Source organism: Ovis canadensis, chromosome 10, assembly GCF_042477335.2.
Source record: "Ovis canadensis isolate MfBH-ARS-UI-01 breed Bighorn chromosome 10, ARS-UI_OviCan_v2, whole genome shotgun sequence".
Classification (NCBI taxonomy): domain Eukaryota; kingdom Metazoa; phylum Chordata; class Mammalia; order Artiodactyla; family Bovidae; genus Ovis; species Ovis canadensis.
In genome coordinates, this window is record NC_091254.1 from 32,603,468 (window position 1) to 32,631,260 (window position 27,793).

A 27,793-nucleotide genomic window follows, 5' to 3' on the forward strand; every position below is an offset into this window, starting at 1 on the left:
ACTCGATAAGTTGCAGAAAGGAGAATTTTTGTTTGAGCCCCTAATGCTAGAACTACTCAATCAGAGACTCTAGTAGGATGAGGAAATAATCCTTGTTTTAACAAGTCCTCAGTGCAAGTCTGATGTAAGCCAAAGTTGAAGACCAGTGCCAGTGGGATAAATTATTAACTAAAAAATTCTGATTACTGTATGCAAGTCTTTGACAGGTGCATTTAAACCAGATGGAGGAAAATTCAGTTTTGTGGATTACTTTTCTCCAACCTGTGTTCCAGTAGTATTTTTAAATAAACTTGCGCAATATATTTAATATCACAGTCATATTACCACTTAGGCAATCTACAAGTCTAGCATTTTTATAGAGAAATACACTATTTGTTTTTTGTTTTCAGGATTGAAAAAATTAAGGGAGTTCGGAAATTCTGTTATTTAAAAAAATAATTACTCTCTTGAATATTGATAAAGTATTCAACATCTGTGATGAGTGATTACCAATGAAACTGAAACAAACAGTATTTGGGTTGTCTAATTTCACAATATCTTAGGATCTTTCTTCCTCTCATTTTCATTTCTGCTTCAACTTTATGCTATAATAATTCAGCAAAAGAATTATTTTTGCTGAATAGTATTTTCAGCCAAATATTGTTTTGCCTTCTGTGTATGTAGAATAGTCCTAAGACTAGAAATCATAAGGAAAATAGTGAGAAATCATAAGTCAATGTTAAATGCTATTTAACAGCATTTTATTATAACAGTTTAATATTTTGAAAATATCTACCTGTGATACAAAATTAAGAGTAAATATGATTAATTCCCCTTATTTTTCCAGTGTATCGACTAGCATATCTTCGACTGAACACCCTGTGTGCACGCCTTCTGTCTGACCACCCAGAGCTAGAGCATATCATCTGGACCCTTTTCCAGCACACACTGCAAAATGAGTATGAACTCATGAGAGACAGGCATTTGGACCAGGTAAGGAAATTATGCACTTCTCTTTTCTTCTCCTGCTTACTTGTTAGCTATGTACTGATTTCTTAAGAAAAGTTTGGATTCAAATGAGAAGCTGCATCAATGTAGTTAACATATTTGCTTACTGGCTACCCTTTATATTTTTGCTGTATTTTTTACAAATGAGAGCTTTAGAGTTTGAGAATATTTCAGTATTTACTTATTTCATGACATGAAAGCTCTTGTTGCAGAAACCACTGAAGAAATTTTATCATAGGCGTTTTCTGTGTTGTTGTAAACTAGAATTCATTAGGTGTGGAAAAAGCATGAGGCGTAAGAATAGTTGATCTAAAACAGTGCCAAATGAGCTCAGGACAGGAAAAGATAATTCTGTGGGAGATTAAATTTCCTTTTTTTTTTTTAACTGAAAGAAAGATAACAGTGTGTTTTAGACCACAGTTCAGTTCAGTCGCTCAGTCATATCTGACTCTTTGCCACCCCATGGACTACAGCACGCCAGGCCTCCCTGTCCATCAGCAACTCCTGGAGTTCACTCAGACTCATCATATCCATTGAGTCGGTGATGCCATCCAGCCATCTCATTCTCTGAGCACAACCATGTAACAAAACCCTGACTGCTTTTGTATCAAATTTATTTACTAGATTATGATGTGTTCCATGTATGGCATATGCAAAGTGAAGAATATAGACCTTAAATTCAAAATCATTGTCACAGCGTACAAAGATCTTCCTCATGCTGTTCAGGAGGTAGGTAATTTTCCATGATAAGAGTTTTCAAAAATATCCATTATCTATAATACGGATAACTTTAGTCATTAATTGTACCATATGTTCTGACTGATTTGTATAAATTTACATGTCCACTTTTAATTTTCATACTATTAGTTAATTATTTGTAGTTAAAATGTAATTGGGAAGCTGCTGCTGCTGCTGCTAAGTCGCTTCAGTCGTGTCCAACTCTGTGCGACCCCGTAGACGGCAGCCCACCAGGCTCCCCCGTCCCTGGGATTCTCCAGGCAAGAACACTGGAGTGGGTTGCCATTTCCTTCTCCAGTTGGGAAGCTAACACTTTAATATTCAAATTCATATTATAAAATAAATAGGGAACACTGTATTATGCCAATAAGCAGAATATTTATAATAAACTTATATATATATATACATAAAACACATACAGTATATATGTATGACTTTTCACTTCCAGTAGAACAGCTATAATCCAAGCCTAAAATGGCTTCTTTAGATTGTTTTTTCCTATAAAGTAATGCATCTTTTTACTGTTAAAAAGTATCATGAACTATTAAAATAGAAACTCTAAAGAGATAAATTCCCAAATTCATTTAACAAGTATTTTTGCTCTTCTTCCTCAGACATTCAAACGTGTTTTGATCAGAGAAGAGGAGTATGATTCCATTATCGTATTCTATAATTCAGTCTTCATGCAGAGACTGAAAACAAATATTCTGCAGTATGCTTCCACCAGGGTATGTTGAAGGCATCCTTTATTTGGGCAAATCTGCTTATAAACCAGTGGATCTCACTGAAGTGTTAAGTAACCTCCTGCTTTTGTTTTTGCTGTAGCCCCCTACCTTGTCACCGATTCCTCACATTCCTCGAAGCCCTTACAAGTTTTCTAGTTCACCTTTACGGATTCCTGGGGGGAACATCTATATATCACCCCTAAAGAACCCATATAAAATTTCAGAAGGTCTGCCTACACCAACAAAAATGACTCCAAGATCAAGGTTTGTGTTTTCTTTTTAGGAAAGCGGTAACAAATGAGAGGGTTTTTTTTTCTTTTTTAATCCAAGCATAAAACCATAAAGCTTTCTTTATTTAGCTCTAGTCCCTAATTTCCTAATTTATATTAAGTGCTATGATAAAAATAAAAATCGGAGGTGTTGGGGGCGAGACAATCTGTTTACTTAGATGGGTTTGCAAATTTACTCATCAACTTTCCTGGCTTCTTGGGTCTTTTGTAAACAATCTGAGTACTAGTTTGATCCTAAGTTTCAGATCACTCTCAGAGTTTTTTAAGTAGCCACCCTGCTAAACAAAGTAGATTCCTTTTGCTAAGAGTTTTTATTCTAGAATTTATTGAATGTCCTGTGAACTCTTTCTGTGGTTCTGTTCATCTTGCTTATGAAAATGTAGATGACTGATTAAATGTAGATGATGGTAAATGAAGTCTTTAGAAGTCCATCCCTACTTCTGCCTGCGGCCTCCTTGTATTACCTTGGGCAGGTCTCTGCTTCAGAAGGCTGCTGTGGCTCAGGTAAATGATGAGTGTGAAGCCGTTTTAAATTCTTAGATGAAAGACTCCGTGCACCTACAAATCATTATGTTATCTTCCGCATTCAACAGTGGGTGCTCTCTGGCTTTGAAGTACTTCAGCTGACTTATTATATGCTATCATGGGCTATTTGAATCTGACTTTATTTGAATAGTGGAGGCAGAGTAATTAGTAAAGTTAATGTAGTCTCATCTCAGAAATTGTTAGCCCATATAGTTGCACTTAATGGGCAAGAAAAACAAACAAGAAGAAGGGGATATATTAATCCTGTGAAAACAGTGTAGTGTGTTTACTTATATAAGCAATGCCCACTCATAAAAATTTCAAACTGTACAGTAAAGGAAAAAGTAGAAAATAACTGGGAAATGATATAAATGCTCTCATGTGCCCCTGTGTTATTTTCTATATATTTAGTGTTTTTATGGTTGAGTATCTATGTGCTGATATCTACAATTTACATTTTAAGCTGCTGAGGTGCATACCATGTCTAATTTATACATTGCTACAGGAAAATGTATACTTAGGTAAATTTTTAATGATGATAATTAACCCATATTATGCTGATAATGATAGCTACTTGCTGATCTTAGTTAATTCACTTCGGGGTTGGAGTCCTTTAGCAAAAAAGTCACATTCTGAAAATCCTGATCAGCTATTAAGAGAGCATCTTAACACTCTCTGTATTCACCATATTTTGGTAAATTATATAGAATGATGGCTACTTATCAAAGAATTGGAGAACAATAAAATCCATATATCTGTTGATTCCGTGTGCATATGATCACATCTTTGTCATATCAGGCTAATGTTGTTCTTCAGCTTTATTATCAAATGCATAAATTATATGTTTCAAACAGGGACAAACTAAGAGATTTCTGATTCTAAGATATGTGTTAAATGTTGTTTTAGTTGCTAAGTCATGTCCGACTGTTTTGTGACGCCGTGGACTGTAGCTCACCAGGCTCCTCTGTCCGTGGGATTTCCTAGACAAGTATACTATAGTGGATTGCCGTTTCCTTCACCAGAAGATCTTCCCAGCCCAGGGATCAAACCTGCGTCTCCTGCATTGGCAGACGGATTCTTTGTCATAGAGACACCTGGGAAGCCCACATGTTAAACCTTTATCATATATCAGTGTAGATCCTAAATAGAATTCAGATTATCATTTATACCATATATAACTTGGTTTTACCAAGTATAACTTGAATTTTTAATGAGAAAATGTGAAATAAATTTGAATTGTTTCCTTACTCATTGATTTATGAAGAGTTAAGTATGAGTAAACTTAAAATTTTCTTTTACCCTCTTTCCTTGTGAGCAATGGCAAAATATATTCTTGTAGACATGCAGTTCTTGCTTTAAAAATCTAAGGAATGAGCTTAGTGTGTGACTAGACTAGCACTACCAAAATTAGCCTTTAATAAGTATAATCTGTCAGTGGTTCTAGGGGTAGAAGAAACCTTTGATTTGGTCTTCCTGTGAGTTCAGAATGACGTGTGTATGTTCATCTCTGCATAGTTGTATATGATTTGCATTACTAATTTGTATTTTATATTAACTTGACAGAATCTTAGTATCAATCGGTGAATCATTTGGGGTGAGTATTTTTTCTGTGAATTACTATAGCATGATACCATAATTATAAAAGAATTTGAAATTTTCTGTAATTGAATTTATAAATGCTACTATTCAAGTACCTCATTCAAGCATGTTGCATAAAATTTAGAAGATATATATATATCAGATTTATTTTCAAATCAGGTTTAATTTTAAATCATATCCATAATTGGTGTATTTCAAAACTGCTTTCTAAACACGTTTGAGATTATATGTGTATATACATTAATGTATATACATACAAATATGTATGTGCATTATATAGTCTCAAAGGACTGTTTTAAAAATCAGCTTTGAATTTCACTAATTGGGAGTATGATTTAAAGCACTCTAAAATGTAGCCACCATGCCCACTTGTCTCCTTCTATACATATACACATTTTTGCTTTTCCTTCCTCTCCAACTTCTAGGATATTCTTCCCTGGTAAATTGATTAGGAATTGGTTACATGCCCCAGTGTAAGTGACAGGCTATGTGGTGGTCTTTGTTGCAGAGGAATCTAGGGGAAGGTTAAGCTTTGAAATGGTTATTCTAGTCTGGGAGCCCACTACTCTTAGCTGGCCTTTCCTTACCATCACTAATTCACAGTCCTATATTCAGTGAGCATTACTGAATGTTTCATCCCACCACCCCCGCCTATATTTGTTATTTATTGCTGCATAACAAACCACCCCCAGACTTAGGCATTTAAACCTTTTGAAATCTCATTCCTTGTGGCTCACTGAGCAGGCCTGGCTCAGCCGGATCCAGGGTCTATCTGTACGAGGCTGCGGTCAGCATGTCAGCTGGATCTGCAGTTATCTCCAGGTTCACCTGAAGGACCACCTTTCTCAGTCAGACTCACTTGTATGGCTGTTGGCCGATCCTTGATGGCTGTTGGCTCAAGCCAACATCAGTTCCTTGACACCCGGGCTTCTCCCTCGGGTGGCTGGCTACTCACAACAGAGAGGAGGGAGGGGAAGAGGGAGATAAGCAAAATTGAAGTCAGTCTTCTTGTCATATTGGAAGTGACTTGCCATCACTTTTGCTGCATTATTTTATCAGAAGCAGGACAACACTAGGTCCAGCCCCACATTCAAGGAGACAATTAGTGAGAGCCATTTTAGTGTCTGCCTACGCACTGCCCCTCCAATGAAATAACTAGAGAAAGATACGTGTTGTATACTAAAAGACCAAATGTTAACATGTGTGTTACAAATAGTAAATGTGATGACATTTAGCTCAACACAGGCTACAGCTGTCAGGCTTCACAGAGGTGATGTAGACCACATAAATAGGATTGGATCCAGATTAAGTATAGAGTGAAAGAAAGAAAGTCAAGTTGCTCAGTTGTGTCCGGCTCTTTGCGACCCCGTGGACTGTAGCCTACCACACTCCTCTGTCCATGGGATTTTCCAGGCAAGAGTACTGGAGCGGGTTGCCATTTCCTTCTCCAGGGGATCTTCGTGACCCAGGACTCGAACCCGGGTCTCCCGCATTGTAGGCAGATGCTTTACCATCTGAGTCACCAGGGAAGTCAGATATAGAGTAGTGGTCTTCAAACTGTTTTGCTTGTGATAAACTCTGAAAGAGTTGAAAGAAGGTTATACATACTTCCATATTTTAAAGCTCATAACTGGAAATCCATTTAATAGGTGTATAGAATTTCATTTCTATCATATTATACATGTGCTCTAAATATATTTTCCATCAAAATCTGGTTTTGCATTTAATTTTTGGAAACTTAGTTCATTTAATTTTTGGTAGATTAGCTAATGAAAGTTAATTATGCAAAGCTAATCCTCAGTGTCAAATCAGTCAAATCAGATTTAACTTCTATTGGAAAGTCTGATTTCATTCTAGAATCCAAAAAAACATGTTAATACACATCATGGAGATAATCACCTCACTCTGGTTCTAAAATAGATAAGACACAGTTTTTCCATGTGTTTGTCCTTTGGATAAAATGAGGTATTGTGCCCTCTTTAGCATTTTTAACCAAAGTTTTCTTAACTGTGAAAGGATTCTTCCTCAGGAGATATATAAATCAAATTATCTCTAATAGTACTTGGAAGGACTCAAATACTTTGAGTTTTTCAGATATTTAATATTTTATTTTAAACCTTTAAGAGTTAGGAATATCAACAAATACTATAAATCAATGATGATTTCAAATTTATAAGCTGTATGACTTATCAGCATGATATTCATAAAGTGAGTCCAAAATTATTCTTCACTAGACACCTCTGCAACATTTGCTCCAGTTATGCTGTGCTTTAAAAAAAAACAAAAAAAACAAGGTTCCAGAAAGCTCTTCCAGCTTTGCATGCTTCTGAGAAATAGCCCTGGTTTTGTGCTTGAGTAAATTCTGAAAATGAGGAACCAGGACTTTTGGAGTAGTAGTCAGAGTTGTTGGGAAGACACAGGAGGGTATGAGAAGAGCAGGTATTTACTGGGGCAGAGTTAGATGTGAAGTGAAGTGAAGTCACTCAGTCGTGTCTGACTCTTTGTGACCCCTTGGACTGTAGCCCACCAGGCTCCTCAGTCCATGGGATTTTCCAGGCAGGAATACTGAAGTGGGTTGCCATTTCCTTCTCCAGGAGATCTTCCCGACCCAGGGATTGAACCGAGGTCTCCTGCATTGTAGGCAGACACTTTACCATCTGAGCCACCAGGGAAGTTGGGTGTAGTTAGTCTGATTTTAACATTTTTCATATCTCCTGTTTGGTCCAAAGAAGCAGGAAGTTAAACGCAGGTATTACCTCTGCCTGATTTTTGACCCACCACAAACCTACAGTTCGGGGTTGCTAACTACAAAATGAACTAAAATAAAGAATTCCATAATTTGTAGACTTCAGAGAAGTTCCAGAAAATAAATCAAATGGTGTGTAACAGCGACCGTGTGCTCAAAAGAAGTGCTGAAGGAAGCAACCCTCCTAAACCACTGAAAAAACTGCGCTTTGACATCGAAGGATCCGACGAAGCAGATGGAAGGTAGGGACGGTGTTAGCACGTGTGTCAGGAGCTGAGCTGGTCGTCGGGAGAAACCCAGAGTGGCTGCTCTGGTCCTGGCTCCTGCCAGTCTCTCTCATGCCAGTAATATTTTGGAAACTGTGAGGCTTGCTCAAAATGGAAGATGTGACTGCATCCCACAGTTAAAAAAGCACCACGTAAATCTACTGAAATTCATTAAAAATATCAGATGTTTACAAATCTAATCAGCCTTTACAGTGCCATGGATAGAATTTTGTTAGTTTTGATTAACATTAGATTTTAAAATGCTCACTCTTGAAAAACGCTACCCTATTTTATAAGAACCACTGATAAAATATCTAGGCTCATAAATTTATGACATTTGTATTTTAGATGTTTGGTTTATAATCCTTTGACAATAAAAGCTATTTACTAAAGAGCATAAATAGTCATTGAAAATGCCATCATTTTTGGAAATTTCAGTTTTTCATTTATACATATACATATGAAATATTTTGAATTTTTAAATCTGCAGTAAACATCTCCCAGGGGAATCCAAATTTCAACAGAAACTGGCAGAAATGAGTAAGTACTTATTTGAGTAAGTAAGTAAATGAACAATTGTTTGTATTGCAGAAAGCCTTTTCATTATAAAAGGATAAATTTATAGAATCCCTTTAATTAACAGACTTTTATGCATTTAAAATATAATTCACTCAACAATATGTTATTTACAAGTATCTGTGGATTAAATGTATGATGCAAAGTGCAGGTCATCTTCATCCATCCCAACATCTACTGTGCAGCAGGAAGACTGAGAAGTGAAACCACATCTTCATTACGGATGGCTGTGGCTAGAAAATATTTTAGGATAGCAGAACTATAATGAGGAACTCTCTGAGTGCTGGATATAGGGAGGATGTTAGAAACTTAGCATATATAAATATCATCACCCTTACGTAAAGAATAATCTTTTATTCTGCTATTACTGAACTTTCCTAATTTGCAAGTTTTAGAACTGGATTTCAAACAACAGTTTTCCATTACTAGAAATCAGAATTTTGATAAAGAATACTAAATCATTTCCAAGTTAGATGTTAGTTCAGTTCAGTCACTCAGTTGTGTCTGACTCTTGTGTGACCCCATGGAGTGCAGCATGCCAGGCTTCCCTGTCCATCACCAACTCCCGAAGCTTGCTCAAACTCATGTCCATCAAGTCAGTGATGCCATCCAACCATCTCATCCTCTGTCATCCCCTTCTCCTCCCATCTTCAGTCTTTCCCAGCATCAGGGTCTTTTCCATGTCTTCACATCAGGTGGCCAAAGTATTGCAGTTTCAGCTTCAGCATCCGTCCTTCCAGTGAATATTCAGGACTGATTTCCTTTAGGATGGACTAGTTGGATCTCCTTGCAGTCCAAGGGACTCTCAAGAGTCTTCTCCAACATCACAGTTCAAAAGCATCAATTCTTTGGCGCTCAGCTTTCTTTATAGTCCAACTCTCACATACATACATGACTACTGGAAAAACCATAGCTTTGACTAGACAGACCTTTGTTGGTAAAGTAATGTCTCTGCTTTTTAATATGCTGTCTAGGTTTGTCATAACTTTTCTTCCAAGGAGTAAGCGTCTTTTAATTTCATGGCTGCAGCCACCATCTGCAGTGATTTTGGAGCCCCCAAAAATAAAGTCTGTCACTGTTTCCACTGGAATGTTAAGGCAAATGGAATTCTCTCCTAAACTAATCTGAGATTGTGAAGGATTAGCCCAAGTAGAGTTAGATGGAAAGGACATTAAGAAAAAGATCAGGGGACTGCTCTGGTGGTCCCGTGACTGAGACGGCACATTCCAGTGCAGGGGATGTGGAAGCTAAGATCCCACATGCCTCACAGCCAAAAAACCAAAACATAAAACAGAAGCAATAACAAATTCAATAAAGACTTTTAAAACTGGTCCACGTTAAAAAAAAAAGGAAAAAGATCAGTGTGCATAAATTGTAGTTGTTTAGTTGCCAAGTCATGTCTGACTCTTTGAGCCTACCAGGCTCCTCTGTCCATGGAATTCTCCAGGCAAGAATACTGGAGTGGGTTGCCATTTCCTCCTCCAGGGAATCTTCCCAACCAAGGGATCGAACCCAGGTCTCCTGCACTGGCAGATGGGTTCTTGACCACTGAGCCACCAGGAAAGCACAGACTGTTACTGGACTGTCTTAGAGAGGTAGGTAGCCACGAAATGCCACCAGGAAAAGGGGACATTTCCTGATAATCTGGTGCCAGATCCATTAACAGGAAACAGAGCCAGGTCTTGGAAAGAAGACAAATATTTAAGAGATAATAATTAAAATCGTCATCCTTAGGTCATAGGACATATTGATAAGACCAATACCAATTAAAGTGTGACTTCTTAAAAAGAAGCGTTCTCTCAATACATCTCTGTGTATACTAACTTTGAGATACAAAGTTTTTAAAATTACTTTTGATTTCAAACCATTTTTCTATGTATATTATTTGAAGATACTATTGAAACTAAATGTAACAGGTTTAAGTTCTTTGCTTATAAATGAATCTCTTTTTGGATTTTACATCAATTAATATACTACTGTTTTTTGTAGCTTTTCCTCCCCAGTGCATGAAAATAGACATGAAGCTTATAACCAAAATCAGGCCTTAAAAACATGTAGAAGCCTTTTGGAGCCCACAAGTATGCATTTTAAAAGGAGTAGAAAGATGTAAAAATATGTGTATTTTCTTACAGAGGAGCTCAGTTGCCGTAGTCAGTCCATTTCACACTGACACACTTAGCAATGACTGAATTCCCTCTGCCAGGCTGAAGTTCAGGGCCTTCGTACAGCTAGAAAATGGAGAAGTGGCAGGAGTCTTAAGCCATAAGGGTAGGGAATTCTCCAGGTTGCTCCTCTGGTTTCCTCAGAAACAGACCATCACACAGTGCTGGATTGCTCAGGGCGGAGGAGCCAGAAGAGGAGACTGAGAGCCGCTCCTTCTGCCCTTAGTGTGAATGTTCTCTGTGCTTCTTTATAAAAAAACTCTTGCCTGTCTCTAAAATCAAGTTAAGAACTTTGAAATAATTTAAAAGAAGCTTTCTGTTTTTGTCTATGTTGTAATTAATAATGTATTTTAAAATGTCCACGTCCAAATTAAATGAACTGTAAGCTGGACTTCCCTGGTGGTCTGGCCGTTAAGAGTCTGCCTGCCAATGCAGGGGACATAGGTGTGATCCTTGGTCTGAGAAGATCCCACATGCTGAGGAGCAAGGAATCCTGCGCCCCGCAACTGCTGAGCCCGTGCTCTAGAGACCACGCACTGCAACTTGCAGCCCAGGCACCTCTGCTCTGCCCCACGGGGGCCACCGCAGTGAGAAGCCTGCGTGCTGCAGCTAGAGCAGCCCCTGCTCACCGAGACTGCAGAAAGCCTCGCAGCAATAAGACCCAGTGCAGCCCGATTATTTAAAAAATAATAAATCAGCCGTGAGCTGATGTGTTTGCAGTACTTGCAGTGCATCTCCAAACACAAGGGAATTCTGAACTTCATGAAGAATAACACTCACTCCAGCAGATTCTGGACCAGACCACGATTCTGGTTTGCTCAGATGCCAGACTTAACCACATCACCTCTAGAGCAGTGGTCTACAAAGTTGGGCACACTTGAGTGTGTGTAAGATCACCTTGTGGGGGTACATAAGGCAGTATTAGAATGCTTATTTATCTTTATCTCATTGAGTTTTAATGTTTGGGGTATATGTGTTTTATAAATACATACATACTTTAATGGTACATATTTTGGGGGAAAGCTGGTTGATAGGGGTCTATGATTTAAAAAATTGGAAACCACAGCTTGTGAGGTCCTGGGCTCCATCAGTTTGGTGTGAGCATAACAAATTGGGTAGGCCTTTACCAACTTACCCCACACCATCAGTGCTGTTAACATTTCTTCATCCTTTTTTTAGCATCTACTCGAACACGAATGCAAAAGCAGAAAATGAATGAGAGCATGGATACCTCAAACAGGGAAGAAAAGTGAGGACCCCACGACCTTGGTGGGCACCCTATACGCGTCCGGCTTCATTGTCTTTGTCTCCTACAGATCTGATTGTAGGACTCTCCCAGGTTCTGTTTACAGCCACAGTTAGTGAAGAAGATAATACATATCTTTTTGTGGATAGCACAGTTGAGTATTTGTGCAGGGGATTCCTAAGCCACTGGCAACATTGTACTCACTAGAACATGCATTATTATTGTACAAGATTGAAAATCTTGTGTCTGTCGATCAAATCTTATGTCGATCCTGCCATTGAAAAAGCTGTACAGATGTTTCTGTTTCCAAAGTACAGTAAGGCCCCTACATACAAACCTTCAAGATGTGAACTTTCAAAGATGTGAACAATTGAATCCAGTGAGGAACCAGAACCTGTGCCGTCAGTATCAGGCACAAAGTTGCAGCTTGCCTTCCGTCTCCTGTTGCTGACAGCCCTTCAGCTCTGCCGTCTCCCTCCGCCTGTCCCTTCGCCATTAGTAACTCTTCTTGCTGTTTACTCAGTGCCAGCCTGTGTGCCAGCTGTTGTACTGTACTACTGTAGTTTTCAAGGTACTGTACTGTAAGACTGAAAATGTTTTATTTTTATGTTTTTTTAATGTATTATTTGTGTGAAAAGTATTATAAGCCTACTATAGTACAGTACTATATAGCCAAGGTGTTCATTGGGTACCTAGGCTAACTTTGTTGGACTTATGAACAAATTGGACTTAAGAACGTGCTCTTGGAATGGAACTTGTTGATACATAGGGGTCTTACTTAATAATTGTTCTGCTTTACAAATGGTGGCAGGATCCCCCAGGAGTGAGTCTCACAACCTGTGCCTATCCGAGTACTTTGTCTTCTCTTGTGGCACGTATGTGATGTTTGCTGTTATTTTTATTAATTTATATTTATTTTTTTAATTTAACATGAATACCCTTAGAAAATGCGTCTTGTCTTCCAAATGCAATTTGGCTGACTGCCCCCATTCACCCAAATGACCCTGAACTCTTGCGCTAAAACAGATGCTAGAAACTTAGGAGAAAATGACTGATTTTTTTACACATTAGAGTTTACTAATGGAAACTAAATGGGTGTACTGTGTGTTTGTTTTATAAATTTTAGTTTTAAAATGCAAACAGAAAACAAAAGTATAAACCTATGAGATACTGTCATACTACTGATACAGGTTTCATACCTCAGGACTTGTAAGAGTTTATTGATCCTTTTCTTTATCCAACTCATGCTTTAAAAATAAAGAGTTATTAATAGTACTCTTGGTTTTTATACCATTCAGATCACTGAATTCATTAAGTACCTGTCTAGTACTTGGAAAATAAAGTGTTCAACTAGAGCTTTGCTGTCGAGGACCCGGACCCAGTACATCCCAAGGACACTTTCTGATGTTTCTGGGTCCCAAAGAATCAAGATACAAAGTAATTTTACTCTGCAAACCAACTGTTAACTATAGGAGCCTTAATTTTTTTTCTTAGAGAGTTTCCTAATTGCATCTCACCAATGATTCTCCTCTCCTGAATTTGGGAAGAGGGCTTTTTTTTTTTTTCCTGGAATGGTACATGTCTTCCATGTTATCTTTTGAACTAGCAGTTGCCTTTTTGGTTTTTTTATTAACTTCAGCATGGTCTTACACTGGCACATTCAAAGCCACATTATTTCTAGGCCACAGTGCAGGTGATGAAAGGTCTTTGGGTTAGGCATTAATGTTTCTCTCTCTGATTTTGTGCAGAAGCTTCAAATTAAAATAGCTACAGTAGAAAAAGAGGCGCTTTCCCCCTCCCCCAACACCTAAAGGTGTAATTTAAACTATCTTGTGTGATTAACTTATTTAGAGATGGTATAATTTAAAATAGGTGGTATTTAAGGTAGCATCTACTAGCTTTTAGAAAATTACTTTTGTTTAAACTGAGAGTTCTTTTTAAAAAGAAATCTGATCTTATTTGTTAGAAAGCAAAATTTTATTTTGTGCTCAATTAAGTTGAAACTCATTTTTTGACAGTTATCTTGGTAACACAGGCACTAGAAAGCTTTATCTCATGTCCTCATTCATTTTTGCATGAATATCATACAAATCAGTTAGCTTTTAGGTCAAGGGCTTACCACATTACTGGGTCTTTTGCTAATAAGTTCATGTTAGAATTAGTGTCAGAATTTAAGGAACTTCAGAGATCGTGTATTGAGATTTCTTACATAAGATTTCAGATACTGCTTTATTGCTTTTTGTATTGGTTAAAACTGTACATTTGAAATTGCTACATTACTATTTTCTACAATTAACAATAGTTTGTCTATTTTTCAATAAATTAGTTAAGAGTCTCAGTGGTCCGATGTGGTCTTTGTATTAAGTGCAGTAACAGTCTCTTCTGTATCTAAATTCTCTCCTAGTAGTTCGTCCATTCTTAGCATTTAATGGGCTTTGTAAGCTGATGAATCCCAAATTTATTTCTCCAGCCCTGACCTCTTCATGGAAGTCAGAGCTCTCACAGCCGAAAGAACTCAATTCCTACCCCACCCAGCTTCTCAAAATATAAACCAGAATCAAACAAACAAAAACACCTTGTTTCTACCCTGGTCTTTCCCCATTTAACTGAACACATACTTGCTCAAGATAAAAACCTGTCTTCTGATAGCTCATATCTAGACCACTGTTAAGAGACTTCTAACTGGTCTCTGCCTCCCTCCTCACCTTTCTACTCCTTGAAGAGTGAAAGTGATCCTTTAAAAGTGTAAATGGATTGGCTGCACTCCTCTCATAGGGGTGCTCACACTGTGGATTACTGCCTCCTCCTTGTGCTCACTCTGCTTTACCCACACTGGCCTTTTTGTCTTGTGATGCCAAGCCCGTCCCTGCCGTGGGCTTTTACATTTGCTGTTCCTTCTGTCCATAAGTGATCTCCCCCCACAATTTTGTTTAGCTTGCTTCTTATCTCTGGGCTCTCAGCTCAGAGGTCTTCCTTGACACCCAAGCTAAAAATCCTTCCTCTGTACTGTGCCGCTCTCCTTTGAAAGTGTAACAGCATCATCGCCATCAGAAATGACCTTACTCAGCTTGCCTACTGCCTGTTTACCCATCCTGGGATCAACCTGACTGGTCTCACCCACAACTGTAGTTCTAGCATCCAGAAGTCCATATGTGGGGGGTGGGGGGGTCTGCACAGAAGGTATGTTTCCCAAGTATATGGAAACAAATCATTTTCTCTCCCTCTCTGGAGGAAATCTAGCTAGAACTCCATCCATCCCTTCTTACTAACATGTACTCTGGCAGAGTGGTGACCCACTATGGAGCCTTGTGAAGGGTAATCCATTTTTCATCCCTAAATAAACTTACCTGTTTTTCTGGGTGGTCCCATGTTTCCATGAAATGAGTTCATAAAAGAAAAAGGCACTGAGGAACTTCAGAAGACTGCCCGAAAAGGGCAAGAAAGAGGAAGAGAAGGTTTGGGAAGACACTGTAAAATACAAAGGCTTTTGGTCAGTGACAGCAAGCATAGCAGGGTGAGGAGAAGTCGGAAGTGAATGAAGCCTGTGGACATCTGACTGTGAGGACTGAAGCTGGCTGGTAACACCCAAGCCTCGATGTTTCTTTGCTGGAGAGAACAGTAAACCTACCAGAACATTCAGACACATGGGGTGAGGCTGTTTTAAAATAACCCAAACTGTGTAGTTCCAAAAATGGGATTCTGACTTAGTTAGAGACATCTGGACTCCTTGGCCTCTACCAGACCAGGTCTGCAAAAACAGATCAACAAAAACAAGGATTCAAGTGACCTCACCAGTAAAGACCATTCACTTGTAGGTAAGTGGATGAATAGTAATTAAACTGTTTAGAAGTCATCTATGTTTTAGGGTAGGCTTTGCTATGATGCCTTATCTGAGTGACTGCTTTAAAAAATTAGCTTATATGAAACAATCCATGTGTATCTGAGAGACATAAGGTTGGTAGAATCTTGCTGCTTCTGATGAATTAAAAAAACACATTTGTTCTGTTACCTACAAATGAGCACTTTATCATCAAACAGTTCAGCATCAGAACAAGGTTTCTAATTGCAAAAGCGGTTTCTGCGCACAGTAGTGCCCTGTTGGGAAGCACACATTAGGGGCCTGACGCTGCAGCCTACGTCCTGTTTCGGTTCCTCATCCGCAGCTGGGAAACTTGATTGAAAAGCATGAATTTACCTCATTCTTGCTAGTGCTGCCCATGAAATGTATTAGTTCCTTTTTGGCTGCTACTTTTATCATCACACTGGGCCAAGTTAAAAGACCTGTTTTGTGGTGACATAAAAATCAACTACAAGAGAAAACCATTTTTACTTATGGAGGCAAATCTCTTAACACAAAAGTAAAAGGACATTATGCAATTATGTAAGGCAAATGAGCCCAGGAATAACACTCACTCAAAGTATTTCATACTCAGTGATTTCATATGAGAAATAATGACTCAGAGTAAAACAATTAAAATTAGCCCTTGGATCTTCAACAATTTAACTGCCAAGGCCTTTTGTGAATTCTAATTAACGCTCTAAATTAGCCACTATTCCTCAGAACAATGTACCATAAGAATAGGAAACTCAGTTGTTTTACATTTGTTTTACCTAAGTTATTCCTTCATCCAGTGTCCCATAAATAAAAAGCTGTTCAGGCATGATTAAAACTGATAATAAGTTGAGTGCCTACTATATGCAAGGCACTGTGCTGGATGCTGAAAGTGAGCTAGTGACAGCATTCCTGGTCAAGCTTATCCGTGTGGTACCAGCCTGCTGAATATGCAAATTTGGCCAGAATAGCATACACTTAGACCCCTGTACCAAAAGTCTCCAACTTAAGTGACTCGTAAGAGGAAATGGTAAATACAGTAAGACATTTCAGTTTTTTCCCCTTGAGCTTAGTTCCATCTGAACAGAGCACTTAATGCCTTCTCTTGTAGACAGTGGATTTCAGAAGGTGGGGAAGACTCACCACCATCCCCTTGTTTTGACAGAACATTTTCAGCCCAAATGTAGCTCATCATCAACACTATTAAGGAGAAGTTATTCTCTGGCTGTTGCAGGGAGAGTGGAAACACTAGAAATTCTTTCCTGCAGGTGAGGGTCAGTTTTTAAAGGCTCCAACTCTGCTTGCTTTGCTGATGAAGTTCTTCAAGAGATCATGGTCCATTTCTGCAAAGCCCGAAGTCTGTGTTACTACAGTCAAATGGTTTATGCAAAACCTGAAGCAGAATTCTTCTAAGTCCTAGGGACGACAACAGAAACGTTTTAGCAAATTCGCATACCCTGATGCAATGCAACATAGCACAAAAATTCCTAAAACACACAGGTGAGGAAAGAAGATTTGATGGCCAACAGAAAGAATTGCTGGGACAGCGGTACCTAAAGAATAGCTGTAAAACTATACAGCTGATACGAGTCTATGCTTGTAAAAATGTAAATAACAGGAAAGCATTCAAGTTCATCCACAGTAACCAATGCAAAAAAGTGAGACTTTTTCTTCCCAGAGATAGGCACTGATGGGCATTGTTCATTCCTCTTTCACTACTTATTCAGAGTACAACACTCTTTCTTGTTTGTGTAATAAATATTTCTTTATTGTGTGAATGCATAGAGTAAATTGATTAAGAGATTTTCTTTATGTTCAGCCCAACACTCCTCTTTTATATTCTTATGGGGCTTAAATAGTTCTACCTGTAAAGAATTTGTGAGGAAAGCTTATGCTATGAAAGAGTCATCTGGGGAACTGCTTCTCTGAAGTCATGAACAGACCACTGCTCTCTTCTCCTTCACAAGAAGACAAGGCTGGGATGGTTAGGCTTCATCGGATCATACAGAGCTTCAGTACTCTGAAGTGGGAAAGTGCTTGGAAGAAATCACAACTTTCCGCTGAGAGAAACTCCAGTTTGGTGATTTCTGGCTTACTGTAATGTACGCCAGGCCAAAAAAAAAAAAGTCCCATAGTGATTCCCTTGATAAGATCTGCAAACTTGAGACTCAGAAATCAGGCGGCTGGACACACTTCTGGCCCCAGAGAACTGAGAGCGCGAGGCAGGCCGGCCTGTGGAGACCCAGGGCCTTGGGCCCTGGCCTGCACGGCCTACAGTGTCTCCTTCATGGCTGTGCTCGGCTCTCCTTGGTGAGACCTCCCTTCCTTCCTCGACCACAATCGAAACGTTCAGATTTCATCTCCATCTGGCCTCCTCCCACTGCCCTTCCCTAACTTTTTTATATCACTTATCACCACCTAACAGAACACATATTGTATTAGTTTATCTACTGCCCTCACCACCAGAAAGTTCCATGAGGGCAGAGCTTTTGGTCTGTTTTGTTCACTTCTTGTACCCTCAAGTGCCTAGAATGGTGTCAGGCATTTAATGGGCACTCGGTGGACATCTGCTGAGCCAGTGCATAAACACTGCTGATTTTAAACTACGGAGACAATAGAGAACTGTGGTAGAGCGTGCGCTTTGAAACTGGTCCAACCTGGGAATGCATTTCAGCTTTAAAATTATTATTAATAGCTTACTAAGAATTTAATCTCTCAGAGTCAAGCTTCCTCACTTGTAAATTAGAATAATAATAATACCTATATTATCGGGTTCTTTTGAGAATTAAGCAGGATGTGAACTGTACTTTGAATAATCCCTGGCTTGTATTAATTATGTATTAAGTGTAGTCAACCATGAGGGATAATTTGCTGAAAAGGTCCATTTCTTTTTTGTCCATTTCTTGCTTATTAGAGTCAGCAAGTAAGAATACTAGTCACATCAAATGCACTGTTCTTTGTAAGAACTTTTATGTGGCGTATGCACTGAGTCAATTTTATTTGTGGGCTGTTGTACTAATTTAGGGCACATCAGTTAGTTAGTCTACCTCTAAAGGCAAAGTTGGACGTTCATTAAACAAACATTTAGCGAGCACCTACTATGTGTCGGGAACTATCCTAGGCACTAGGGGTCTGGCAGAACAAAGTCCTTGCCGTTCCTCAAGGAGCTTACTTTCTAGAAAACAGAGGGCTGGATGGTAAGCATTCAAATAATTCACATAAATAGGAAATGTGAAGAAGTCTTGCAAATTAAGCCTAGTTCAGAGGAAAACAGTATATGCCTGCCATCTCATCATTTGATGCAGTCCAGAAGAGTCCAGTATTATCGCCGTGACTGTAACAAACTCTTGAAACCAAGCACATAGCTACTATCTGGCCATGAAGCATTCTGCGTGTTCTAAGTGCCCAATGTATTATTACCTTGATGAAAGACAAATATTCACTATGCTTTTCAATGTCCATGCTTCAAGGCAGGGAAGATTTTTTTTTAATGTTAAGTGAAAAAAACTAGTATTTAGAGATATACACATAACCTAGGGAAAAAAATCAGAAGGAGCTGTATGAAATGTTTGTGTCCTCTGGCTGATGAGGCATTTCCTTCCTCACACTTTTTGTATTTTCTGAATTTTCTTTAATAAGCATATTATTACTTATATAAGCAGAAAAGACGTTATAGGCTTTTTTTCTGCTCACTGCTAAAATGTCCCTGTTCTTGGACAAAGGAAAGGATATCCTTAAGGAAATTGACTCCAAGGAGTCTGGCCTGCTTCCTCAAGATTTAACTCTAAGACAGGTTTTCTTTATTATCAAAACAATACATGGTGACTATAGAAAATTCAGGAAAAACTAGCAAAGATAACAAAATAAAAATCATCTACAATCCCACCAATTCAAAGATAACCACTGACTATATTTTTCAGTCTTATTCTATGTAGATAATAAACTTTAGTCATTTTCAATTTAGCTATTTATACTTAAATTTTTAAAATATTTTTATTTAACAAATATACTTATTAAAAAATAGGACCACAGTTTTTCAGTCAGTGATATATCTTGAATAGTATTAATGTTGTTGTTGTTCAGTTCAGTTCAGTTCAGTTCAGTCGCTCAGTCGTGTCTGACTCTGCAACCCCAAGGACTACAGCATGCCAGGAGTCATCACCAACCCCTGGAATTTACTCAAACTCATGTCCATTGAGTCGCTAATGCCATCCAACTGTCTCATCCTCTGTTGTCCCCTTCTCCTCCTGCCTTCAATCTTTCCCAGCATCAGGGTCTTTTCAAATGAGTCAACTCTTCGCATCAGGTGGCCAAAGTATTGGAGTTTCAGCTTCAGCATCAGTCCTTCCAGTGAACACCCAGGATGGATCTCCTTTAGGATGGACTGGTTGGATCTCCTCACAGTCCACGGGACTCTCAAGAGTCTTCCCCAACACCACAGTTCAAAAGCATCAATTCTTCAGTGTTCAGCTTTCTTTGTAGTCCAACTCTCACATCCGTACATGACCACAGGAAAAACCATAGCCTTGACTAGACAGACCTTTGTTGGCAAAGTAATATCTGTTTTTTAATATGCTGTCTAGGTTGGTCATAACTTTTCTTCCAAGGAGTAAGCCTCTTTTAATTTAATGGCTGCAGTCACCATCTGCAGTGATTTTGAAGCCCCCCAAAATACAGTCTGCCACTGTTTCCACTGTTTCCCTATCTATTTCCCATGAAGTGATGGGACCAGATGCCATGATCTTAGTTTTCTGAATGTTGAGCTTTAAGCCAACTTTTTCACTCTCCTCTTTCACTTTAATCAACAGGCTCTTTAGTTCTTCACTTTCTGCCATAGGGTGGTGTCATCTGTATATGTGAGGTTGTTGTTCAGTTGCTAAGTTGTGTCCAACTCTTTGTGACCCCAAAGACTATACCATTTTTTAAACAATTTTCTCCTACCTTTATGCTGTGTTTATGGTGTTGGAGAAGACTCTTTTGGACTGCAAGGATATCAAACCAGTCAGTCCTAAAGGAAATCAGTCCTGAATATTCATTGGAACGACTGATGCTGAAGCTGAAGCTCCAACCCTTTGGCCACCTGATGCGAAGACTTGACTCATTTGAAAAGACCCTGATGCTGGGAAAGATTGAAGGCAGGAGGAGAAGGGGACAAGAGAGGATGAGATGGTTGGATGGCAACACCGACTTGATGGACATGAGTTTAAGTAAGCTCCAGGAGTTGGTGATGAACGGGGAGGCCTAGCGTGCTGCAGTCCATGGCGTCACAAAGAGTCAGAAATGACCGAGTGACTGAACTGAGAACTGATATGTATGTGCTGAATTTTTTTAATTTTTTAAAATTATAAACAATGCTGCAGGGAAATGTCCTTGATGCTAAATCTTTGAATCCATGATTACTTTCTTAAGATAACTTTCTACAAGTGAATTCCTTAAAGAATAAAATTTTTAAAGCTTTTATTACATATTATGCCAAACTGCCCCAACTGATTACACTAATTTGCGTTCTCCTCAGCAATTTAGGACAATACCCATTATCCTGAGCCTGTACTACTTCTAAAAATAGATTTCCCTATTGACAACTGAAAAATTATACTTTATTTTCATTCTTAGTTTTCATTTGTTCATAAATCCATTAGGTCCATTTTTTTCCATCAAACTGCTCATATTATCATTTTTAAAAAGAATTATATATTAACTATGGCAGAAAGTGAAGAGGAACTAAAAAGCCTCTTGATGAAAGTGAAAGAGGAGAATGAAAAAGTTGGCTTAAAGTTCAACATTCAGAAAACGAAGATCATGGCATCTGGTCCCATCACTTCTTGGGAAATAGATGGAGAAACAGTGGAAACAGTGTCAGACTTTATTTTTTTGGGCTCCATAATCACTGCAGATGGTGACTGCAGCCATGAAATTAAAAGACGCTTACTCCTTGGAAGAAAAGTTATGATCAACCTAGATAGCATATTAAAAAGCAGAGATATTACTTTGCCAACAAAGGTCCATCTAGGCAAGGCTATGGTTTTTCCAGTGGTCATGTATGGATGTGAGCTGGACTGTGAAGAAAGCTGAGTGCTGAAGAATTGATGCTTTTGAACTGTAGTGTTGGAAAAGACTCTTGAGAGTCCCTTGGACTGCAAGGCGATCCAACCAGTCCATCCTAAAGGAGATCAATCCTGGGTGTTCATTGGAAGGACTGATGCTAAAGCTGAAGCTCCAGTACTTTGGCCAGCTCATGTGAAGAGTTGACTCATTGGAAAAGACCCTGATGCTGGGAGGGATTGGGGGCAAGAGGAGAAGGGGACGACAGAGGATAAGATGACTGGATGGCATCACCAACTCGATGCACATGAGTTTGAGTGAACTCTGGGAGTTGGTGACGGACAGGGAGGCCTGGCGTGCTGCAATTCACGGGGTCACAAAGAGTCAGACATGACTGAGCGACTGAACTGAACTGAACTAAACTTGCTTCACTGTGTTAAAGATATTTTTTCCAGAGTGTCATTTACTTTCTATTTGTGTGTGTGTATGCGTGTGTGTAAACATTTTAATTTTTTGAGATCAGATCTATCAATCCTTTCCTTCATGGTTTCTGCCCTTGAAGTTCATCCTAACTTTATATAAACATTCCCTTATATATTTTTTCTTTTAGTACTTTATTCAAATTAAATCTTTAGGCAGACTTTCTTTCAGCATAAGGCGTGAAGTAGACAGCTATTTCTTCCAGAAGGTGAGCTTGTTGAAAGGATGCTTTTCTTACCTGAGCTTCATACTTCACAGCAGCCGACAGCAGCGCGATGGCATTCTCCTCGCAGATTCCCTGCTTGATAGTTTGTTGGCAGAGTTTTTTCAAACGATTTTCTCTATAAAATGTAGCCAAATCAAGCAACCCTGGTAGAAAGAGATGTTTATTAGGGGAATGATCTCAAGTATCCTGATTTAAGCTCACTCAACCCATCAGAGATTATTTTAAATACTGTGTTGGCCAGAACTTTCTGTTCAGATTTATCTGTAACATCATATGGAAAACCCCAAACGAACTTTTTGGTCAACCCAATATAATATTAGCGAAGGGGTGTGAGAATTGAAGCTTAGGCTGACGTACACACTCTGAGTGTGTGGCTCGATCTAAGAACACAGCTGCCCTGAGCAAACGCAGCACACAAACAAGCAGCTGTGGGGAAAGGAGCAGCAAGTGAAAACGGCTCCGGTCTTCTGTCCGTCCCTCCCGCTGAAGCTTCAGCAGCTTCTCCAGCAGCATTCACACGTGCTGTGAGAGCACCCAGCTTCTTCAAACACGTGCTCAGGTCTTCTTCTCCTTCAGAAGTTACTCTTCAGTCTCGTGGCTGGACCATTTTTCCTGACTTCTGAGTACTCGATTGCCCCAGAGTTCAATATTCAGACTCTTACTTCACTTATTTCCCTAAATTATTTCCAGCTGCACAGTTTTAATACTGCCTGGTAAAAACCTGATGATTCTTGTTATAGATATTATCTGTCATCTACTTTCAAATAATACAACATAGAGTGATTTAGATGTTTAAGTTGATTTTTAAGCTACTCCAAGGGATACTGTTGGAGAAGGAAATGGCAACCCACTCCAGTATTCTTGCCTGAAATCCCATGGACAGAGGAGCCTGGCGGGCCACAGCCCACAGGGTCGCAAAGAGTTGTACACGACTGAGCGACTGAACATGCACACAAGGGATACTACGAAAAGCACTCTAATCAAGAATGGTCAGTCAGGGGATTTCCCTGGTGACCCAGTGCCTAAGGCTCCAAGCTTCCACTGCAGCGGGCAAGGGTCCAATTCCAAGTCAGGGAACAAAGATCCAACATGCTGTGCAATGCAGCCAAAAAAAAAAAAAGAATGGTCAGTCAGTATTCGAAAGGCCCTTGTCAAATAGCTTCCATTATGGTTATTTAAGTCTCCGTTTGCGGATTTGTTAATTAGCATAACGTGTGTCACTGGTGCAGTGAGCGGCACCCGAGTTATGTCACTCGGCTGGAGATACTGTGAGAGTCCCCTCCACCCCTGCATGAATGGGATCCACACCAGGGGCTCAGCAGTCCTACACCCTGGGAAGAGTGGAACACTTGCTAGGTCCAATTCAGTCCTGGCTGCCGCCTGATCAAAAGCCAGCTGAATCCTGACTCTAGACTGTTGTCAAGTTTACTTCAAGATAACCTTTTCACGGAAGGTACTGCATAGAGGGCCCAAAGGACACAGAGCCAGGATTTCTTCAACCTTACAGGAAGTTTTACACAACGTGGTAGATTTTAGTTGGAAACTTGCTTTCGTTGTAACCTGACAAATATTATCATAGAAGAAAGGCCTATGGCCCACTGGGGGAAACAAACTGAAATCTTTTGAAATCTTGAGAGCTGCGAATGACCTGATTGTTTCTAGCCGGTTCTCAACAACTCTCAGATTCACATTGACAGCTCCCCACACCCCAGGCACCAGACTCACATATGCGTGTGCTCACAGGTACTGCCTGGATCCTCCGCTCAGGAGGGCCCAGCTCTGCACCTGCTCCAGGCAGCCCCTCCCTACAGTGGCCAGGGAGCGACGTGCCCGCTCCTAGACCACACTTCGTGCACCCAGGACTCTGGCAGTGTGAAAGTGCTAGTCGCTCAGTCATGTCCGACTCTGCGCTCCTGTGGACTATAGCCCGCCAGGCTCCTCTGTCCATGGAATTCTCCAGGCAAGAATACTAGAGTGGGTAGCCATTGCCTGCTCCAGTGGATCTTCCTGACCCAGGGATCGAACCCGGGTCTCTGCATTGCAAGTGGATTCTTTACCGTCTGAGCCCCTAGGGACCCTGGGACTCCCTGCCTAATCAGCCCTGAGGCCATACACGCAAGTGTTTCCTCCCCTCGACCCTGTCACCAAGGTACAGACCCCCAGGGCCAGGGGTGGCCAGGGCGGGATGGACGGAGCACGGAGATGCAGGCTGCGTGCCCGCGTACCTCTTGTGGTGCAGGAGGTAGCCGGTAAACAAAGACAGCAGATCCCAAGCTGGAGGCCAGGGGCCTGACCTTCCTGTGCAATGGTGTCCTAGCACGGAATTCCAGGAGACCTACCACTCTAAATTCCAGATGAAATGCCACCCTGGCCTCTCAGTTCTTAATGAAGGTGTATTTTTCAAGGTATGAGGATTTAACACATTTTATCTGGAGCTTTTAGCTTGACACATAACTTTAAATTTTTAGACATGTGGTATGCAGGCCTCCTTTAGACTCTTGCCCAGGGGCCTATAGAAAACCTGCCACACAGATGTCTAAAAGGCAGCTCAAACTCCTTTGAGTTTTCAAACTCCAGAGCAAAACCTGGTGCTCTCCACACTCGGGCCAAACACCCCATCCTTCTCTTTCCCTCACACCCCACAACCAACCACCAACAGATTCTGTCAGCTTGCTATGTAAGATGTGTCCAGACCCTGATCTCTTTCAACACCTCCACGCTAGACCACCTTAACCCAGGGCACCACCACCTGACATCTCAACCATTACAGTGCCTGATCTTTTCACTCCTGGAGTTGAAGCTGTGGGTGCCTCCTCCCTCCATAAATGAATACACAAACCCATCCTCCTTTTCTCCCCAAATCCTAGACTATGTGGCTGAGGCATGGCCATCTAGAAGTGACCACTCCCTGCAACTTCCTATGCAGCTAATTAAGGCCTTGGTCATCGCTGGTCCCTGTTTTAAAAGAAGTGGGACTTCCTCAACAGACACCGGGGTCTGCCCCTGGCGCCTTGCCACTGTCCCTTCCTCCGCCCCGCTGTCTGCAGTGCAGATGTGGCCGTGGGCGTGAATCCAGGGGCCACACCTAAGGATGCCTTGCACTGTGTCCCTGGGTGACAGACAGAGAAACCACTTCATTTAAGCCACTTCCTTTTTCCATTTTACTATTAAAGCAAAAACTAAATACACAACCCCCATTGTCAAAATCTTCCAAGGCTGTTTATCACCTCAAGACTAAAACTTGAGCCCTTCATCGTGACCTCCAAGGTGGCATCTGGTCTTGGCCAGACCCAGCTGCCTGGCCTCAGTTACCTCCACTGCCATCTCTCTCTCTCTCCCCTCTCCTCCTCCTCTTCCACGCACTCTCCATGCTCCTCAGACCTTTACACTATCTCTCGTTTAGCATGCTCTTCGCCTGCGTGTCTGCTTGCTTTCCCCCCGCTCTCTGCTCAGCACACTTCCTCACGGAAGCCTTCCCTGACCTCCTGACTGACCACTTTGATTTCCTGTTAAGGGCTGGCCTCCCTTCCCTGAGCACCAGCTCCACAGGGCAGGGCTCGGTCTGTCTCCCTCACGGGTGCCAAGGGGAGCATGGCACACCATGGGCCCTGGCCCTCCAGCACTGTGGGAGAAAGGAAGGAAAACTAGAAAACTTCAGAAATCAGACTTCTGTTCACCCGAGGAAAATTAAATGCTGATCTGGTAAAAAGTGTTACTGGCTTTACAAATGTAAAATGAATACCGAATTTAAAAATTTAAGGGTTAAACTCTTTCTTTGGTCCCTTACAGAAGCAATTCTTTCATTCTTCTGTCCCACTAGCCAATGATACTGACAGCTATAACCTGAAACTGAGTAGGTTTTTCACCCTGTGCCCAAATGGATGCCCTGTGTTGCTTTCTTACCGTCAGTAACCCTGAAGTGCCGTGAGGCACTGGACCATGGCAATCTGTCCCAAAGAGACAGTCACAGTTATGGAGGCCATCAGGGCTTCTTATTACATGCATCTTACCGTTTTTATAATGCAAATATCTTGAAGACAGCAGGTTGTGGAAACTAAAAAGTTGTGTACGTTGTCTAGCAATTCAGGAGAAATGGCACCCACCCCACAGTGTTGACGGGTTGATAATTCACCCACCTCTCATTTTATCCATCAAGCCAACCTTTGTATGAGGTGGGAAGAAGGAAAGAGAGTTTGGGTTCAGCACACAAAAACAGAACTAGTTTTGTGACTACCCTCACAGAGACTTCCTTTCAGGCTCTACACAAACCACCATTTTGCCAAACTCTTGGTCAAATCCGGTGAGAATTACCTACTGCCTCCTCGGGGGACAGGCTGATGCTGTCCGTGTACAGGTACTCCAGGAAGGCTCGGTAAACAGGATACGAAAATTCACTCATTTCTACAATATCATCCTCATTGTCCTCCAAAGAAGAGCGAAAATGCTCACACCTGAAGGAAGAAAGATGTCAGGTCCTGGCTTCTGGGCAAGAGCCAATAACCTTCCCGAGGAGCACGTGCTCGTAGTGGTTAAAGAGGAAACAACTACCATGCAGAGAGGAAACACGCATGCCACACACCTTCATGTCCTGGCCTGGCCCCTCGCTTCCTCTGCTGGCCAGAAGTCTGCAAACAGTGGTTTACTGGAGGAGGCTGCAAATGCTAGCCTGCTCTGGGGCGGCCACCTCTGTGGCCACAGATGGGTCCCTCCCACCCCATGTCCACAGAGCAGCATTTATAGAAATCAGGTGGCTTTATTTTTAAAAATTCTGAGTAATTTTGTTTCTTCTCCTTCTGTTATGGGTTGAATTGAATCCCTAAATTCACAGACTGAAGTCCTAACCCCAGAATATGACTGTATTTAGAGAAGGGATCAAATTAAAAGGAGGTCATTAGGGTGGGCCCTAAACTGACATGACTGGTGTCCTTATAAAAAGAGGGGTTTGGACACAGGGAGAAAGCCATGTTAAGGCTGGAGTTATGCTGCCATAAGCCAACGAGGGCAAAAAACTGGCAGCAAACCACCAGAAGATGGGACAGAGGATGGAACAACCTGATTCATTCAACAAGGTCTTGAATTTCCAGCCTCCAAAACCATAAGAGAATAAATTTCTGTTATTGAAACCAATCAGTCTACAGAACTTTGTTACAACAGCCCTAACAAACCACAACCTCCTCATTTTTATGAAAGTTTATGGACAACAGTAGAAGTGAGAAAATATTCCACAGCCTGGCCTTACTAAGAAGTGAACTTGAGACTGAAATACTATACTGTGTTTGTGATTCACTGCAGGAGGATTTGGACATCTGTTACACAACAACAAAATTAATTTCAAAATCATTAGGCTAGAAGA

General features: G+C 40.6%; 3 protein-coding genes across 21 annotated transcripts in view; 1 reads left to right on the forward strand and 2 right to left on the reverse strand.

Annotated features, from left to right (window-relative positions):
* The window catches only part of LPAR6 (lysophosphatidic acid receptor 6), a 28,152-nt gene extending 20,634 nt beyond the window's left edge, over positions 1-7,518 (reverse strand). Inside the window, exon 1 of the mRNA XM_069601341.1 lies at positions 5,573-7,518. The gene's annotated coding sequence lies outside the window, so the exon portion shown is untranslated. The remainder of the gene's footprint in view (positions 1-5,572) is intronic.
* Positions 1-14,198, forward strand: part of RB1 (RB transcriptional corepressor 1) — a 119,269-nt gene extending 105,071 nt beyond the window's left edge. The window contains exons 20-27 of one of the 2 annotated variants that reach the window (XM_069601319.1): positions 827-972; positions 1,612-1,716; positions 2,340-2,453; positions 2,551-2,714; positions 4,829-4,859; positions 7,710-7,852; positions 8,367-8,416; positions 11,763-14,198. In XM_069601319.1, the coding sequence (XP_069457420.1) occupies positions 827-972; positions 1,612-1,716; positions 2,340-2,453; positions 2,551-2,714; positions 4,829-4,859; positions 7,710-7,852; positions 8,367-8,416; positions 11,763-11,833 (824 nt within the window). In that variant the 3' untranslated portion in view covers positions 11,834-14,198. The remainder of the gene's footprint in view (positions 1-826; positions 973-1,611; positions 1,717-2,339; positions 2,454-2,550; positions 2,715-4,828; positions 4,860-7,709; positions 7,853-8,366; positions 8,417-11,762) is intronic. The other variant, XM_069601318.1, reaches the window with a different exon arrangement.
* The window catches only part of RCBTB2 (RCC1 and BTB domain containing protein 2), a 45,490-nt gene continuing 31,512 nt past the window's right edge, over positions 13,816-27,793 (reverse strand). For all 18 annotated transcript variants that reach the window (XM_069601338.1, XM_069601329.1, XM_069601323.1 and 15 more), the window contains 3 exons: positions 26,752-26,891; positions 22,453-22,583; positions 13,816-17,108 (listed from right to left, as the gene is read on the reverse strand). In XM_069601338.1, the coding sequence (XP_069457439.1) occupies positions 16,968-17,108; positions 22,453-22,583; positions 26,752-26,891 (412 nt within the window). In that variant the 3' untranslated portion in view covers positions 13,816-16,967. The remainder of the gene's footprint in view (positions 17,109-22,452; positions 22,584-26,751; positions 26,892-27,793) is intronic.